We start from the raw sequence: 20,536 nt of genomic DNA on the forward strand, positions 1-20,536 counted from the left end.
TCAGTTCCAACATGATCAGTTCTTGCAATAGAGCTGGATCACTTAATTGGATTGCATTAAAAACGAAATATCAGGTTTCATATAATCTAACCATATATCTAAATTAATATAGTTTTGTTTCCTACAATTTAATCTGTCTATAAATGAATAGTTTTGACTGAAAACTAAATCTCAAAATCTAATGTAAACATGAATGACTTGTTTTAGGAAACTGAGCAACTGACAATTGTAACCTAACCATAAGACATCTACTTAAGCTTAGGTCAACGACATAGTTGACGTCTTGACGAACACCTCCAATTACCAAGAATCCATCTGTGTGTATAAAATCTGGTGATGGTCCGAAGCGGATCAACGCTCATTTGTGATTCTTGATTTTGGCTGACTCCACTTCCCCACAAATAAATAAAGCAGAGCCACATAAATTAATATACTGTTTTGTTACTCTAATCAAATACAACTTGTTGGACCAGGCATATATGCAAGTTAAAAAGAAAATTCTTAACATTTAAATTGCAATTTGAGATGGAGCAACACAACCTAAAACTCTAAAATTGATGAATTCTTGTTTCCATATCTGCAAAAACCCTAATTTCCCAAATTCTTTTCAAAAGACACTACAATTCAAATTGATTTTAGGCATATAGACTCTGAAACATAAATTAATGATAAAATTATACAAATTTAGGGATATCAAACTCACTAGACTCGCAATCGAGCAAAGCCTCACGTTGTTGCTAAAGTCTTCTTCTGGTACTGATCTGAAATGGAGAAAGACATGAAGATGAGAGCCAGCTATGGAGAGAGATTGACATTTTCTCCGCAATCTAACAGTCCCCGACCTCAGAACACTCTATCGTGGTCGGCCAACCAATTTCACCTGGCCTTTTATCAATCGTCTTCGCTGCTATCTGTACAACGCACACACAATTTCTATAGAAGCATGGTGATTTAGGAAGGAATTCATCAATTTGGAAGGTTGAAGCAGATGATTTGCAGGTTAGAAAAATGACAGCAAATAGTTGTAACGGTAAAAGGCAAAAAGGAGATCGGAGAAGACAACACGTAACCATTAAAATACATTAAATTTATCTACAGTAACCGTAACTTATTAACACGTGGAAAGTAACCATTAAAATAGCAAAGGTAATATGGAGGCACGACGGAAGAAGAATGGAGGCATGGCGGAAGAGGGAAACGTCACTAATATGCCGGAAGGGGTAACAGTTAACGAGGTGTGGTCAGAGTTCAAACGCTTCGGAGCAATGTCAGATGCTTATGTAGCTAAAAAGGGAGATCTCCTTGGGTTTATCAGGTTCAAAGGGGTAGATGGTGAAAGACCTGAATAAGGTGAAGTTCAGGGAGGCAAAAATCAGATTTCTCATGGGACAACTTAGAAGGAGTGGTTTATGTAGTAACCGAGGCTGGATCCCGGATAGAAGAGGTGGTTCAAGTGGTATGGAAAGAGAAGTCCCATCCGGTATCGGTGGTTACTGAAGATATCAATCCTTGGCTACCAGTGATCCAAGTTACAAAAGTGGCAAAAGATCCGTCAAGGATGGAAGAAGAGGTTAATGATGCAACGGAAGTCGACGATTTAGAATTTCGAGTCGATGAAGACAAAATTGAAAATTGCCAAGAAACCCGAAAAGATGGCGGTGTGAAAGTCAGATGGAGATAGACCCGAATATTCCGGCTACAGGCGAAGGTGTTACTCCGGTGCCCGGGGGCCGAAAAGTTGAGAAGGTTGGTAAAGTCTTGGATACGGAGGGCGTGGCTAATGTCGCAAAATTTTATGGGGGAAGAGCAATTGCATGGAAATGGAATTGTAACATGCATAAAGAGTTGATTATGGTGGACCCCGTACTCTAATTAGATTTGGAATTAATAATGTAGTAAATGGGCCAATTGAAACTTTGGGCCTAAAAACGTAACTCTTTCCAGGAAAAGGCCCAGGAGAATTACAACTCCAGGGGTCCTCAAGCCCCACGTTGGACTTGGATAGTGATTTTGAAAAGGTGGGCCCGTCCGCAGTTTGCCTCTTTCCTGAGAGACTGATATTGTTGTGACAGTTCATCAAATATTGGGTGTTGGTGTCTTGAATGACGGTGAGAATAATGTGCCGGAGGTAGAAGACAGAGACAAGAAAAACTATTCAATTCCGATTTGTAGTCTTGGAAGTAATGGTTGCCAATGTCTATAAACGGAGTGGATTCGCGGCTTGAAGACGGTTGCGATTCAATTGGGTGCATCCTCTATATTCCGGGTAAGTCAGACATGGGGTAGGACTATTTTTGATTTTGAGATGGTTGAACTCGTGGGAAGATTACTTTGTGTTTGGGACCCGACTTTTTTTTTCCAAGCTTGGAGTCTTTAAGCACCGAAGATTTTTGGTGGTGTCTGGGATTATCAAGGCTACAGGTGTAAGTTTAAATATTTTTAACGTGTATGCTCCGAACGACCCCAGTGAAAGAAAGTTATTATGGAGGGATTTGTTACAAAAAAGAAGGTCGGTTTTGGGTATGTGTGTGCTTACCGGGGACTTTAATGAGGTGCGAGATGCCTCAGAAAGGTTAAACTCGGAATTTGTGGCATCAATCGCAGAAGCGTTTAATGCGTTTATTTCAGAGGCGGAATTGTGTGAATATCAAATGGGGGGTGGCACTTTCACTTACGTGTCGGACCGAGGTGATAAGTTCAGTAAAATTGATAGGTTTTTGGTGTGTAAGGAGTTTATGAGTACTTGGCCTCTCGCCTCTCTAAACGTATTGGTGAAAGGATGCTCGGACCACAAGCCTCTTTTTCTAAGTATGATTCCGACTAATTTTGGGCATATCCCTTTCCGATTTTTTAATAGCTGGCTGGAAATACCCGGGTTTATTGTATTTGTGGAGAATATATGTAGGAGATTTCGGTTTAATGGTCCGGCTAACTTAGCCCTTGCTACTAAGTTTCGTTGGCTAAAAAACCGAATAAAAAAATGGTTGAAGGTAAAAAAAAAAGAGTTGAACAGGGAGTATGATAACAAAAAAAAGAAGGTGGTTGAATTGGAAATCATTGCTGTAGAACGACCACTGCTACCGCGCGAAATGGAAGAAAGGTCAGAATGTCTGGTATTTATTGAAGAGGCCGATTATGTGAAACAGAAAGACGTTCGACAGAAGTCTAGGGTGAGATGGGCTTTGGAGGGGGACGACAATACATCGTTTTTCATAGTATATTGAATGCTAATCTATCATCCAACAGAATGCACGGATTAATGATTCAAGGTACTTGGAACTCGAACCCGGCGGTAATGAAGGGGGAAATTTTTAGTTACTTTGTTGATCGGTTTACAGAGCCAGTTGCTGTTAGACCGAGATTTGTGGCCCATGAAATGGTGTCGTTGAATGTCGAGGAGGCTTCCGGTTTAATAGCCCCGTTCACTTTGGTAGAAATAAAAAACGCGGTTTGGGATTGCGAAGGGGACCGCTCTCCGGGTCCTGACAGGTTTAATTTCAAATTTATCAAACGATGTTGGACGTGCTTCCTAGCCGATTTTGTGAATATTTTTGATGAATTCTGGTCAGGCGGGCAATTTAGTTTTGGGGTGCTTGCTTCTTTTATTGCTTTAATACCGAAAGTTAAAGACCCAGCAAGTTTGGGTGACTTCCGCCCAATTAGCTTAATTGGGTGTATTAATAAAATTATATCGAAAGTGCTTGTGTGTCGGTTAAAAAAAGTGATCGGGAAATTGGTTTCGGGAGCAAACGGCTTTTTTGGCGAAGAGAAGTATTCTGGATGGGCCGTTAATTTTAAATGAAGTCGTGTCTTGGCTTAAAAAGGCAAAGAAGAGGGGAATGATATTTAAGGTGGATATCGAAAAGGCTTATGACTCGTTGAATTGGGGTTTTTTAGATTCCATGCTTGATCAAATGAATTTTCCGTCAAATGGAGAGGATGGATATCAACAATTTTATCGGGCGGTCGGTTGTCGGTATTAGTTAATGGTTCTCCTACTCCGGAATTCGAATGTACTCGGGGTCTTCGACAAGGTGACCCGTTGTCTCCTTTTCTTTTTGTATTGGCAATGGAGGCTTTGACGGGCATAATGAAACGAGCCAGCTTGTTCGGTATATTTAAGGGTCTTCGGTGTGGGGTGGGGGGTCCAACCCTTACCCACTTCCTTTACGCAGACGATGTCGTGTTTGTCGGTGAGTGGGAGAAGGAGAACATATTGAATTTGCGACGAATTTTAAGATGTTTCTTCTTAGTATCTGGATTAAAAATTAATCTTGCTAAGAGCTGGATTTATGCAACTTGGGTTGGCGCCTCAGAAAGGTTAGAAATGGCCAGCATTTTGGGATGCAAAACAGGATCGTTCCCATTCAAGTATCTCGGTTTGCAAGTTGGTGGTAACATGACTTTAGTGGATACATGGATTCCGGTGGTGGAGCTGTTTAGAACAAGGTTGTCAATTTGGAAAGCTAAAAACTTGTCGATTGGTGGTAGAGTAACGGTTCTAAAGGCGGTGCTCAACGCTCTACCAACTTATTATTTTTCACTATATAAGGCACCGGAGGGGGTCTTGGAGAAGCTTGATAGACTTCGGCGTGTGTTTTTTTGGGGTGGGTCGGAAGAGGAGGCTAAAGTGAATTGGGTGGCTTGGCGCAAGGTAATTGCTCCGGTTAGTAAAGGGGGTCTCGGATTCGGCTCGCTACGTGAAATGAACTTAGCTATGTTATCCAAGTGGTGGTGGAGATTTAGAAGTGAGAAACGTGGTTTATGGAGGAATATTGTATGGTCAATCCTCCATTCGGAAAGGTCGTGGTCGTCTATCCCGGTTAAAGTGTCGATACCGGGTCCATGGAAACACATAGTTAACATAGGACGAGCAGTGGCTCAGCTCGGGGTTGATCTCCGTAATGTAATCCGTTGGGACGTAAAAAATGGTAATAATACTTGGCTTTGGTTGGAGTGTTGGTGTGGTGACATGGTTTTCTATTTGAAGTTTCCTTCTCTTTTTATATTAGAGTCAAATAAGGGATGTAAAGTTTCGGACAGGTTGGTTATGCATGACGGGGAGATATGCGGGTTGTGGGGTTGGACGAGAGCTCCTCAGTTGTTGGCTGAAATAAACGAGCTGAGGGGCCTACTGACTCAGTGTCAAGGAGTTCGGTTATCTGCTGAACAGGACCGGCTCGTTTGGGGGTTGGATGAAGGGTCAGACTTCTCGGTAAAAAGCATAAAAGTAAAGTTTGCCGGTGCGTCAGTTGTGGATCGTGAATATGTTTTTGAATGGAATAACTTTGTGCCTAAGAAGGTGGGTATTTTAGCGTGGCGAGCGGATATGGAGCGCATTCCCTCTTTGTTATCCTTGGCTAAGAGGAATATTCCGGTTCCATCAGTCGTCTGTCCGATATGCGAAGACGAGTCGGAAACGGCAGAACATATATTTCTTTCATATCAATTTGCCCAATCGGTGTGGAGTGTAATTGCTTTTTGGTGTAAGGTCCTGCCAATTTATGCCTTTTCGACTCGTGATTTGCTGGAACTTTACAAGTATTCGTCTATGCCATCCCGAGATGCTAAGGCATTTCACGCGGTTTGTCTCACGGTAATTTGGTGTCTTTGGAAGGTGAGAAACTCTTTGGTGTTTGAAAGAAAGCCGGCACAGTTGAATCATATAATAAGTGAGATTAAAACGTTAAGCTTCTTATGGGTGAAGAGCAGATCTAAGAATACGACCCTAATGTGGGAGAAGTGGTGTAGTTTTAATCTTAGTTCCTAAATGTAACGGAGTGGTTCAGGTAGTTTTTCGCCGTGGTTTTTGATTGTATATGGGTGGTTGTTTCTGTTGTATGCTTGCTTCTTACAAGTTGTTGGTTGGTTATAAAATTGTTTTGTTTGCCATTCAAATATATATATATATATATATATATAATGTGTATGATTGATGGTGCACTTTTGGGCCTTCAATGGGTCAAGTCACGCTTTAGTGTGTTAGTTTAGCTTCTATGAAGTCATGTTAACATATGACAAGTCATTTTGATTTTGGTGTGTTAAGACATGTGTTAAGATTACTTGTACACCTTTAGGCCTTGTCATCTCTTAGTTGATGCTTTAGGTTACACAAAAGTGCAAAACTACAGTACGTTATAACAAGCTATTTTGGTGTTTAATTATGCTTACTTGGGCACATTTAGGCCCTACGCGTTGTCAGTTGTTAGTAGGGTTGTTCGCGAGTCGATCCGAACAACTCGGGCTCGGTTTAAAAAGACAAACTATTAAGTTTCGACAAGCTACAACATAAGTTCATAACAAGTTCAATTGAAATAATTCAACCTAAACCGCCGAGCTAACGAGCGAGCCAATCCGATCTGGAACCAAGCCATATCGAACAAGCTTTTTCCGAGCGAGCTCCAATCCGTGAGCCTTTTGAACGGCCCCAGCTGTTAGTAAAGCTATTTAGGCTCCAACCGTGCAATCTCGATCCAAGCGTGTCATCAACAGGCTCATTCGTTTTCTCAACTGATAGAAAATAGTAATATGCAAAATCCTATCTCAAATAAGAAAGGCATACACACACGGCAAGATTTGTGGAGAGGAATCATTGGATTTCTTTTATTTATACGGCCCAAGTGTACAAAATACAATATCATTAGTTTGTTGCTACATTATTAATGTGGACACTTGATAACTCGTTTGATTTGTTCATTATTCATCTTTCTATTTTATTCGAACAAGTTGAGAATTTGAGATATAACACGGCTCGAATCAACCCAGTATGGTAACATTCACAAACTTTATTATACCTTATATTTTATCCTTTTACGTTCATCGTCATGTGATGCATTGTCATCCTTTATGGAAATCAAAAGTTAAACAATCGCCTAAATAACAACATACAATATGTCTCTAAAGACTGTTTACCAAAACACAAAGAAACATAATAACATATAGCATAGATAGTAATAAAGTCTTAATACAAAAAAGAGGAAAAAGGAGAGAGACCACCATAATTGTCAACCAAAAGATGTGTCCTAAAATTTTTTAAAATCAAGAAAATGAATCTGTAACTCAATTAAAATTTGAATATTAAAGTGAAAACAAATTGTTAACAGTTAACAATCATCTGATATAATGTTTGGGTAGCAAAGATACAATAACATGTACGTAATTGATTTATATTTAAATATTACAGTTATTTCAAGCAAATTTTCTAATAACCAAGATTTTGTTTCTTTTAAACCTGCGGTTTGACTTTCAAAAGTCAACCTTTGACCAGTTGCCAACAGCTAGTCCAAAATCTTTTAATGTAACGCCGTGAAAATACCCCATCTAAGTCTGGACTGAAAATGTAAATTCTGAAAGTTAGAGGATGAAAATGAAATTTCTGAATTTTTCAGACACATCGCGCCGCGCAATGGGATATGGATAACACCATCACGCTACGCGATAGGAGTTCATAAAAATCAAGAAAAAGGGGGTGCCGCGCTACGGGATGGCCAAACTAAATGGTCCATCGCGCTACGCGATGACCATGTTAAGTAATCAAAGCCACGTGTCCAACCACGTCCCAACACGTGGCATGATCTCAGGAATTGCGGCATCGCGCTACGCGACGGTCCACTGAAAGGACCGTCGCGCTACGCGATGGGACGCAAAATTCGATTATAAAAGGGCAGCTACGGGTTCAAGCCCAAACCATCCCATTTTCACTCTCATTTCACATAGTTAACCCAGGGAATCACGCCAAGGTGTTCTGAGGTTCCGAGGGCTTGTTTTCGCGAAAGAACGAGGTGCCGAGACGCTGCCAACAACCCGCTGCGTGTTAAGCGAAACACCAACCGTAGAGCTGCCGATTTTCTTAGTTCTTAATCCCGAGTAGCCGACTAAGGTAGGAATTATACTTTAGTTATTTATTATAATAGTTACCTAGAACTTAATTACGGATATAGTCGTTAAACGTAACTAATTTTCCAAATAATGTTTTATTGAATATAATAATGTTACTTCCACAAGAAGTAATGTTATCAAAACTATATTTTAACGGGCATGTAGTAACTGGAAGGGGGATATCATTAGTAGACTCTTCTTGCCTAAGGTAAGTAATTCGTACAAATCCCAATCAACCGAGGGACCCGTTTATTTCCCTAGAGAAGTTTGCCAACGTGATAGAATCTATTAGGCCAAAGCATACCATACCAAACGTCATATGTAAATACAAAGTATATTTTCATAAAACGACTATAAACACTACTAAGGTTAGGTCAGACTTAAAGTCTGTTGATCACACCAAGAGTCTGTTGAACTGAATCAGACTTTAAGTCTACTGATCAGACCGAGAGTCTGCTGAACTGAAACAGACTTAAAAAGTCTGCTGATTAATCAAGACATACCATCTAGGTAATGATACATACCTATTACAAATATAGGTTAATAGCATACTGAGAGAAAGGGTTCCGAATATCACCGAGCTGACAACAACAGATGACCACGTTAAACCTTTTACCGACTGAACTAATTTTACTCTTGTAGTAAACAGGTTGTTTATTGCAAAGAGTCTGATAAATGTTTGCATGAGATTACTTGTCTCTAAAATCGTTATATACAAAATAGATAATAAAAATCAACTCAGACCGAATACACATGTGTCTGGATCCATACATAACTAATAATTGGTATACAAACCAAGTCAGTCTGATGTGCTAAAAGTAGTTTAATAATTATTAACTAAATTAGCTAAATATAAACACTAAGTAATACTCTAGACTCTCTAAAACTCGACTAAACTACTAACCGGCAAGTGAACCGATCAACTCTAGTAAAGCTTAGTAAGTCCGGATATCGAACCCACGAGGCTCTCTAAATTACGTTTATTAGCTAATTAGACTCAACTACAAACACGACTTATTAATTTATATTTATTTGAGGGGGGTTTTAAATAAAATACTAATTAAACTAATGATTTAAATACTAATTAAAAATTTTAAACGAAAGCAAAAGTTTGATTTAAATAAGATGATTATAAGAAAACTACCTAGGCTAGAATCCCCTAAATTTCAGTTATGACTCAACCGGGAAAATATTTAGTTATGGACTGGGATCGTAAAATAGACACTTAAAAGAAAACCCGAACAAGACCCCTGGCCCTTCTCAAGAGGACACTATGGGTTTCTAATAAGTTTTAACTCACACAATATTAAAAAAAAAGTTCCCTTACGGTCACCTAATTAATTATGATCTAGTTCCTTTATACGAAATCCTACCTTACAGCGCGAAAATCAAAGGCAATTTAATATATTTAATTGATTTAATAAACAATAATAAATAATCAAACATGGACAGACTCCTTACGAAGAACTAAATCTAGCAAGATTAAATAATACAGATCTATCAATAACCTAGCACTTTACAGATTTTAGGTTAGCAGCACACTTAGGTTTATTTGAAAATATTATTCCTATGATCTTATCATGAAATCAATCATAAAATAATCAAGAACACAAAGTAAGTGATCTAATAACAACCTATCATATGACAAACAATAATCAAGGAAACTTATATAATAAACTCATCAAACAATCCTAAGCATCCATATGCATCAATTTAATATAAATAAATCTTTTACTAAATCATAAAAACCATAACGATAAATAATCCCAAGTCAAATCAAAACATCAAAGTAGGTTCATCATAAGCCTAAGTAGTTCATGCAATTTAGCCTAACATCTTAAGTTTAAACAAAACAATCAAATAAGAATTCACGGCGGATTATAAAGAAAACGAAAGAAAATAGAAGATAAAACTCGTGTTCTTCGTCCTCAACTAATACGCGCACCACCGAATGATTATTCGACTCCAAAGTCGCTGAAAGATGCACTCGTAAGCCTTGGAACTCCACAAATTCGGATGTCAACTTCAGGATATGTTTAAGTGTGAGATTAGGGGTCTTTATATAGGCATTAACAAGTCCATAACCCTAAATTCGTCAAGAATCTTCTGGAATATGGCCCATGGTGCCGCACGACGGGCTTGGGCTCCCCGGCAGCTCGGCGTTTCGGAGTCGAGAGGGGGGGGGGAACTGGTCAGGTTCGCTTCTGATCTGGTCCGGTTCGTTTCCTGATGGTCCGGTTCACCAGTTCAGCTCGTTTTTGCTCCTTTTTTTCGTCCTCTTTTCACCACAATTAAAATCCGAAACCTAAAATATAAAAAGATATTAGTAGTATATAAATCTTACAATAAACCAAACAAAACTAATAAAATATTAAATAAAATGTACACGGGATTCATGTATATTAAACATTATATTACAGTCAAAACCAATTCTCCAACAGGGTTACATAACCTAGGGGAAGAATGTCTCCGATTAGGGGCTATGTACTCGAAGAACCTTTGAATTGTGTGCGTAGGGCAGTGGTGCAAATCCTGAAAATGACAGGCGTTCCTGCTGAGTTTGTGAAACAGAAAACTATGTTTGTATTTAACGACTGCTATAAACTGTTTTATCAAGTCAACGTTTCACCGACATATAGCTGACGTGTTTTTCCCACCCATGTAGGTAACTAGGTGCTGATATTGATAGACAAGGATTTAGAGTCATGAAGATAGAAGATCGCTCGAGATGGTTCTATTTTAAATACATAAATCCTTGTAATAATATTATAACATTGTTTTGTAACTGAAAACTTGGGTATTTAATTCTCAAGAATTTTGCAACGTAAATTAATATTTCAATATATAAGACTTCTGCTAAAATGAACCCGCTACTCTGATATATTTACAAAATAGGTGCCAACTGGGTAGTCACGCCTAGGCCCTGGACCGGGGTGTGACATTTAAAGCTGCCCAAACTACTCGTTGACCCGTGAACTAGTGAGGAATACTAATATGTGTTTCCGTTGATTTTGAAAAAAAAGCTTTATGTTTTTCTTCTTCTTTCATCGATTGTTGTGGAAGCCAATTAAAGCAATTGGATCAAAATGTCATTTGGATGAGGCTTCCCTCATTCACTATTTCTGGGTTTTATATATATATATATAGTAAACTGACCGAACTTAATTTTATTTTCTGAAAACCATTTATTTATTGTTGGAGCCTCACTTGATGAAGAACAGTCCTTAAGAATCCAAGTAAAAACTTGTTCCTTGGTTTTGGCAATTTTGGACTTTTCTTTTCTTGCTTTTAGAACTGTTTTTGGTGAATCCTCAGACTTTAAGTCTTAGGATCCTTTTTGATTTTATCCTTCTAGGTTTTCTAAAAAGGTTTCTTTTTGTGCTTTACTTTATTTACTTTGGATCTCACATCCATTTCACTGGGTTCACAGCAGCTTGATCAGTCCTTGAATCTAGGCTACTAAAAGCTCCTTTTGGGGACTAACTAAGCCGCCTTTGAATATCAATTTGTTGCTTAAACTAGTGCTTGCAATGTATTGCAAGGTGAGAAGAGTGACCACACACAAAACAACACTTTCTCCCAGGAGTGCCATAGAACTCATCTGAACTATAATGTGGTTGGTGTGGTGGGAAAGGTGATCCTTGGAAATGAAAATGATTATGAAACACATTTGTGTAATATGGATCAACAAAATTTTGTTGATAATGACCATAGTAGTTGTTATCACAGAAGTTGTATGACTGAGGATTTCTTAATTGATTGGTTGTTTGAGAAAATGAACGTTTGTTTGGTGGAACATATTTACAAGAAGTACTTGCCTTTTTCATTTTCAAAAACTTTTCTTTTACTTGAACTATCCTCAGTCTCACAACTTGATGATAAACAAATTGCTATGTTCACCTCAACACTTTCATTGACACATTTTTCAACAAAAGTTTGATTACAAAGGTTTCATAATCACAACTTGTGTCCGTTTCCACTAACCCACTTTTTTCAACACAACCTGTTGAACAAGATGAATCACCACTAGAATCAACATTTACAGGTATTGGAGCAGTTGCTTTAGAAGCTGGAGGAACAAATGTTACTAGTTTTGGTACATGACCAACTCCGTATACCATCTCTTCTTTTGGAGGAGTGTTATAACTAAAATGGGGCAGGCTGGTATAATTATCATTCATAGGTGGGGGTACAGTCGTATAATCATAACCTAGCCCAACCTTTAGTTCAACACTTCTCTGTGCTCCAATAATTTCATCCAACTGACCAGATGATTTCTCAAATCTCTCGACTGCTTTTTCGTGTTTCTCAGCAGTTGACTTATTAACAGAAATTTCACTTTTCAAGTTTTCATTTTCATCTTGTAATTTTGAAACTATGTTTTTGTAGTATATAACTTTTTGTTGAGTTTGAAAGATTTTCGGTCGGAGATTTGCAACATCATCATGATGAGTTTTAATCTTATCAGCATACATCTTATCAGCTTTTACTTACTCGGCATTTATATTCTTTAATTTTGATATTTCTTTCAAAATATCATCATAGTTTTGTCTATAAAACTCAACTTTGTAAATGCAAGCCTGTGTGCACATATTTGAGTGTACCTCTGGAAGGATAGGACATGCATGACTTCTTCCACCTGCAGCACTTGTTCCAACTATATTTTCTTTGAACTGATTGTTTATTCGGAGCTTATCTTCCATTATTTCAAAAGACTTGATGGTAGAAGTCAACTCTGAGAGTGATATGACATTCAGGTTTGTGGTTCTCTTGATGGTGACTACACTGATGTTCCATGTATAAGGCAGTGAATCCAACAGCTTCATGTTTATCTCAGACAAACCATTGATGATACCGACACTTCTCATTTTGGATACGAGTGACTCAAATCTGTTGATGAGAGAGGCAACCGATTCTCCTTTAATATGTTTAAACATGTCGAATTCTCCTTTTAACATTGTCTTTCGGCTTTCTCCCATATCCAGATTTCCTCCAAGCATAGATTCGTAAAACATTTTTTTTTAACTCGATTAGATTTTTTTTAAAATTGCTACAGTACCGAGTTGCTACAGTAGCCGAGTTACTACAGTACCGAGTTCCTACAGTAGCGTGCGAATCGATTTTCTATAGTGCTCATGCGAATCAATTTGCTACAGTACCCGAGTTGCTATAGTCCCCCCCTTGCGATGCGACTCGATTGCTACAGTACCGTGTGATGCGACTCGATTTGCTACAGTACCCCCCGGTATGAATCGATTGCTACAGTACCCATGTGATGCGATTGCTACAGTACCCCCCGAAGCAACTGCTATAGTGACCTTTTTTTTTTTTGAAAATATAACTCTTAAACTTCTAAAAAGTCAAAAGGACTTTAGTCTAAAAACCACTAAATCGGCCTAGATCTGAGTTTTTAAGCTGAATCTAGGCACTAAACAAATAAACTTAAAACGCTAAAAACTTAGATTTGGTGATTTTCGTGTATTTCTAATGTGTAAAGGACTCCAAAAGAGTTGAGTAACACAAAATCAACCTCAAATCCAACAAAAACTAAGATCAAAATCCGAAAAGTTTGACTCGAAAACCACAAAAAGTCGAGCCGAAAGCTCTGATACCACTTGTAGGTCCTCTAGATGGATCTCACAACTCTTGGTTAGCGGAAATCACCAACAACACTCGGATCTCAGATCTTAGTTTGTAAAAACAAAAGAGAGAAAAAGATGAAGTGGAGAGAGAAAACTTTATTTCTTAAGGATCGTCTTGTAGTTGTGAAAGAGAGTTATCTGGAGAAATGGGTTAAGTGACCTTTTTATAGGGTCCTCATTTCTCCAATACTTACAAAATAAACGTACCGAGTACGTAATACATCGATTAAAAGCAAATTAAAACGACATACACAATTCTAAAAACAATATAGAATATTGGCCCTACACTAATGCGTCGAATGAAATAAACCAACAGAACCTGGAACTATGAGATATGATAATATAAGTAAAAATAAACTCATTTCCGCTGGAATCAACCCAAACGAACGTCTAGAACTCCGGTTATGTTAAATTAAAGATTTAAGCGAGTTGGTACTGACTAGAATCCGAACAGCGAGTTGGAAGTCGGGTTTTGGTCAGTAGTTTTAAAATTTCATTACGAGAATAAAGGTATTATAGACCAAACGTCTGTTTTGACCAGAAGTACGAGAAAATGTAAAGTCAAACTTGTTGACTGTCTTGCCCTTTAACGGGTTTTAATGACATTTACCAGCCAATACCCTTCAATCTCAAAAATTGATTGAAGTTTATTGACTAGGCAATATGTATGAACGATTACTTAGTTTACAACCTACCCGAAAAGTGCAAGAATCAACCACAACGAAGAGTCAAAGGTTCAAAAGTAAGGAAAGTCAAACGTGTATGCTTGTATCTTCAACAATAATGCGAGAACCAAAGCATTCTATGAAGCACAGAGAGGGGTGACAATTGAGAAGGCTCTATAGGGTTAGAATAAAGTTTGTGGCAGGTTAGAATGAGATGTTTATATAGAATTTACTAAAACGAACTAATTATGGTTAACATGCTCGTTTAAGCAACCGAATATGAAATTAATGACTAAATCAATGACATAAGCCAGAAGATTTCATGCTTGATCGTAAGTAATGATATGGACTTGTATTTTAGTTTTAATTTTTTTCTTGGACCTTAATTTACTCGATTTATGCCTAAAATAAGCGATTTGCATGCTAAAAATGAACTAGGAAAGGTAATCAAGAACCAAATATGATCAGACATGCCATAGCGCCGCGCGACCACCTAGGGTGGCTGCTGTCATGCGGTGCCCCGGCCTCCATGGGGACAAGTTTTGAATTTTGACAGTTATGGTCCTTGTAGTTTGATAATTGGCTAAATATTGAACCTTTTATGCTTAAAACAAGAAATGAACAACATGTAAAATGAAAAGGGTATAAAGTGAACATGAGAAACTTTAATATATATAAATGTTGATTTTGATTCATAATAAAGATCTAAATATGTTCCCAGGTCGGGTTATGAGTAAACGAATACGAGTTCGAAAAATCCGAGATGTTACACTAACGAATCAACTAGATGGGTGAAAGCGACTAGCATAAACAAACTTGCGAGTCGATAATGGTAACTAACTAACCTTACACGTTTAGGACATGTGATGGCAGCGCACTTTGGGTTTAAACTGAAACTATTGGGTTTTTAATAAAATTCCGGTGATTACGGTTCGAAACGCAGGATTTGTTTGTTGTTACACGTTGTTATTGGTGATTAATGGTCGTTGTTAAGGTCTAAAGATGTTATGAATTGCTAATTGGATTAACTCGCATGCTTAATGGTGTTTCTAACTTGGCCGGAGGCGTTTTGGAGCTCGCCGGAATTTGGGTGGTCGGAAAACCGTGCTCAAGGGGGTATAGATGGCTGGTTATAATATTAATAATGTAATTTAAAAGAATTTTCACTTTTGACCCTTGGTCTTTGGTATTTCATTAAAACAGAAATTAAACATTATTTACATTTCAAACCTTAAACTTTAGTAAATGAATAAAACTTGGAATATATTATGTAACTTGGATATTTTCATATTAAACCCGTAAAGTTTAGAAGTTGAATAAACATAAGTTTTAAATCATCGGAGTTTCACTAATTGCTTAAAACAAATAGGAAATGAACGAATAGTAATCGTAAATCATCGTGAACATAATGTTAACAATAAATGATGAACATGGATACCTTAAAACGACAAACCGGGTCGGTTTAACGAATGCAAATGCAAAATTTAAATTCGAATAAGTAAAAATTAACGAACGAAACTTGAGAATATTATAATATATATATATAATAACAAAACTGTAATTCAAAATGGGTTGGGTTTTCGGGTTTGAAAAGTAACAAATGCTACAATTTGAACTGTCTCCGATCATCACCAAACCTAGATCTAAATGCCCCACACTTCAATCCGCTATAACTACGGAGAAAGGGAGGAAGATGAGGGAGTGGCAGTGATAATTGTGTTCATCTTAGTCCAGCGGCGACAATTTTAGGGTTTGGTGGATGGTGGCAGTTCATGGTCAAAGAGAGGAAGATGAAATAGCAACAGTTATGAGGCAACGGTAGCGGTAGGTGGATGTGGTAGTTCAAGGTGGCGATTATCGGTGGTTAGTTGCGTTGGAGTGAATAATATTCATAGATGCACTGTGATGTTTGTGAAGAGACGAATGCTCGTGTGGCTTATAATATGATGGCAAACTCGTAATAACTAAGAAAGCAAAGTATGGAAGGTTTTTAAAAACAAGGGCATCATGGACTTTTTGCTTGGACAATAATCATTTATTAGATGGTCGGTTTCTATAATCTCATTAAACAGAGTACATATACAAAATGATTCTTCTAAAATCCAAATTTTGAAATTTGAAAACAAACTATGTGATTATCGTCTGCTCTGTGTTTATTATTCCAAATTTTACATAAATTGTTGTTTTTTTTTGTTTTCTTTTTTTAAGAATTACTTCAACTCAATGAATAATATTAATATTAATATTAGATTATGTGGGGATTATTTTAATATGTTGGAGTGTGTGAATAATTTCATTGTGTAGGGATAATTACACTATGCAGATGAATGATAATAAATTTGCCTACACAAGTGACATAATATAATTAAAAATAGATAATATGGGATGCGGAGATAAGAAAAGTCTTGATGTAGGGATTATTGAACTATGATATTCACCTACACAAGTAACGTAATTTTATTAAATATAAAGAATGTAGGATGATCAAATTAAAAATAATCTTGGTGTAGGAATTACTGCACTGTGTGAGGAGATAAAAAAAATCGTGGTGATTATTGAACTGTGGTATTCACCTACACAAGTAACGCAATTTAATTAAAAATAAAGAATGTTGGAAGAGCAGATTAAAAATAATCTTGGTGTAGGAATTACGAAGGAATTGTTGCACTGTGTAGGTGAGTGTAGGATAATGAAATAAAAAAGAATCTTAGTGTTTTTTTTTAATTTAATTAAAAATACAAAAAATGAATGGTTTGGAAATGATTTATGATTAAAATAAAAGAGTTAAACTGTAAACGTAATTAGCAAATAAATAAATTAATAAAGGTGGAATAATAATGAAACTTCCATAAATTTAATAGCTACCAAAGATAATAGGTTAAATTCTTTACCATTATACCCCTAGGTTTAATTAAAAGTAAAAAAACAAAAGGAAATTTTTGATCGGTTGAAATGATTTCTCATGTTTTTCACACTAATATGATTTCTCTCATAAAATTAACCCTATATATATGTATAATTTCTCCTTATTTTCATATATATTCATTTCACTAGAAACTCGCGATATTCGACTTTAAACGCCTCTACCGGTATGTCTATAATTACTCTAGCACTAACTATACGTAGGATATGATGCAATTAATTAATTAGTTAATGAAATAAAGAATGAAAAACCACAAATAATATACCTTCATTGACTTCCCCATAATATTGTGATTATGATTTTTTTTAATTTGAACTAATATTTCTCAAAACACAATCAGAATATCTGTGTTTTTTTTATTTTGAAATCGTACCGAATTTGCTTTAGTTATTTCCGAACTTTATTTATTTATCATAATTGAGTCAATTATTTTCGGTACTTTCCTTATGTATTATCATAATTGAGAATCACTGACAGATTAATTAAGTTCCCAATTAGTAGGGTCCATTCCGTATAAATACCCCCGGCCTTAAACTAAAACCGTACGCACGTCTTCTAGGGTTCATCGTTAGAGAGGTTTGCGATTCATTTTGATGCGTGTTTTTGGGATGTTTGTTTGTTAATTATGTTTTGTATTAACAATAACAAATGCATGGAATTGTTGTGTTGTATATAGTTTTATAGGCATGCAGGCGTTGTTGAAGAGAGCTGGCAGCAGTATACTAAGGCCGGCAAGTCCATATGCCTTTCGAATTCAAACGACGCATTCGCTGTGGCCTGAAACCAAACTTGTGGTGGAAGGTATGCCCCGTTGACTATTTAATCTGTGTTTGCCTCTCCCGTTGATTAACCCAACTCATGAGTACGTTGCACGCAGGATTGGCATCGACTGTAGATGACAGGGTCTTGCGAGAAACGTTTATCCCGTATGGGGATGTCACTGAAGGTACGTACGTATGTTATTTATGGTTTTTCTTTCTTTTTTTGTTTAACTGATGATTAATTGCATCCTATGTACAGCCATGGTACTCGTAGATAAATCAACTGGCAGGTCAAGAGGTTTTGGCTTTGTTACTTATGGAGACTACGACTCCTGTAGCCGAGCAGTCAGTGCCATGCATCAATGGGTATATATATATTTTCGTCTTTCCCCGCGGGCGTTGTCAAATATATATAGATATTGATATAATATACGTGCAGGAGTTGCATGGTCAAACGGTGCGTGTGCGCTGGGCATCACCACCAGGTGGTTATAGCATTGATCTGGATGGAAGCGAAACAAGACCGTTTAGTCTAGTCGATGCGAGACCAACTTCTGTCTTTGATAGATGGAGAAGTTTAGATTATAAACGTCAACTACTTGCACCTGGAATGGTTCTCCTTAAGAATTACCTCACCCTGTTGGGCCAGGTAGCGCTTCTTTTAATTTATATACGCGATTTGTTTAATATTAAAACTATTTCCAATACAGTTTCAGAAATTAGTTACCCGTTGGATTGAATTGGATTTAATATTTCAGGCTGATATACTGAATATATGTCAAAAGAGAGCAATGGGTCCTGGGTGGTTTTACAAGCCTAGAAGCCCAAGTGGACATGAACTTCACCTACGGATGATGTGCTATGGTCGACACTGGGATCCAGTGGCAAGGTATGAGAAAACACACAGAAGTGGTGATGGTTCTGATCCACCACCGATTCCCGATGAATTTATGTCTTTGGTTGAAATCGCAATTCAAGATGCCCGCAAAGCCCAGCTGGTTACATTTCCTACAATGCGCCCAGATATTTGCATAGCCACTTACATCTTTAGTCGACTTGCCCTTCATCAGGTTAGCTGTTACTCGTTAGTTACTTGCACACTCCTTTGAATGTCTCTTAGCTTTTGACTAATATCTTACAATTCACATTAACAAAATAATTATCATATATGGATTTGTTACTATTATGCATGGCTTCAGAAAAATAAATATATTTTATGTGAGCTATATAATTCTAGAAATGATACGCCTGGGCTAGGTTATGTTATTAAAACTTTTATACTATCTGCCTGGCACATAACATATAAAACATAACTCTAATGGTAGAGTTCTTTACTGTGTGTTTCTATTTGAACACAGGATTGCGATGAAAGCTCTGACACTCTTGAAAGAGGATCGCCTGTGGTCTCCATCTCCATTGGCGACGCAGCGGATTTCTGGTATGGCCCTACTAGAGATGAAATCAGCAGAGTTAGGTTGGATTCAGGTGATGTATTGATATTCGGTGGGCACTCTAGGCTGTATTTTCACGGGGTGAGGTATATCTCGAGCGGGGAGTTTCCTAGAGACTTATTGATGGATACCGGGTTTCTATCGGGCCATCTAAACCTTACTTTAAAAGAATGCTGATCCTGCTCTTAATGCCCGTTCTTCTAGAAGTGTGACGTTTAACGGTTTTAGATTTTCTTCGAGTTCTTGTTGGTTACCTTGTTTGAGCATATTGGTGCCAATGGATACTTTTCCGACATGCCAAGTTTAGTGCTTGTCAATTTCACTACACGGTGACGTACGTGTTTGTGGTTTGTTTCAGACGTATTCATCATCACTTTATATAAACACTTTATGTTCATTTAATTATTAGTTTCTAACTAGTAAAATTACCCGCGCAATGCGGTAGGTGGGGGCTCGAAAATGACTTGCAAAAGGACTTCTTGTAAGAGAGAGATTAAGATAACATGTAGGCTGTCTCCATTGTCTAATTGCTAGTATGAAAGTAAAATAATACATGCACCTTGTTTATATATAATAATTTGCCTGAGAAAACACATTTAAAGGCGATGTATGCCTTTGTTAGGCATTTGTACAAAGCATTCATTTTCTAAGATTCAGTTTCACTCTTCCTCCTATTCTCCTTTACCTGATTAAAGTAAGAAAAAAAAAGTTAGGTCCTTACAAACTGCTAAAGTGCTAAGTTCAGAAAACAAACTCTACTTATTTATCCCTACTAAGCACAAACTCATTATTGAACAACTGAACATACTAAATATAAAAGGTTTAGAAAGTAATACAACCTCAACAACCTTTTCACTCAGGCATTTATATTGTTAGGAACTCAGTTTGTATTTCACCCAATTCTTGATCCTTATCTGCCAAAATTAAAAAAAAAATCAGTAAAACCTAGCTAATTTACAGTTAAAAAGAACATAAAATATCATCGGATGATTTTGCATTAATCACCTCTGACTTCAATTTCCCATCATCATACAATTACTGTTGTTTGAATAAAATTTTTCCACCAATTATATAGACGATAAATGTTCGCAGGACAAACCAAGTTGATCGTCTTTTACCTTGCCCAACAGATCCTGATTTTCTAGTGAAAACTATTTTGATGAGTTTGTGAATGCTCCAAAATCCAAATAAAAGAATAACATACCCTAAGGTCACT

At 37.1% G+C, this 20,536-nt stretch overlaps 1 protein-coding gene across 1 annotated transcript; it reads left to right on the top strand.

The window, feature by feature from the left end:
* Nucleotides 1-17,794: 17,794 nt before the first annotated feature.
* LOC143541630 (DNA N(6)-methyladenine demethylase ALKBH1C-like) lies at nt 17,795-19,497 on the top strand. The gene is made up of 6 exons (XM_077034402.1): nt 17,795-17,909; nt 17,986-18,054; nt 18,129-18,235; nt 18,309-18,518; nt 18,628-18,939; nt 19,228-19,497. Exons 1-6 carry the CDS (start codon nt 17,795-17,797, stop codon nt 19,495-19,497), a joined length of 1,083 nt encoding a protein of 360 aa, XP_076890517.1.
* Nucleotides 19,498-20,536: the final 1,039 nt, after the last annotated feature.

Source organism: Bidens hawaiensis, unplaced genomic scaffold (assembly GCF_021521415.1).
Source record: "Bidens hawaiensis isolate Kalapana, Puna unplaced genomic scaffold, B.hawaiensis_p1.1 tig00012618_1, whole genome shotgun sequence".
Lineage (NCBI taxonomy): Eukaryota > Viridiplantae > Streptophyta > Magnoliopsida > Asterales > Asteraceae > Bidens > Bidens hawaiensis.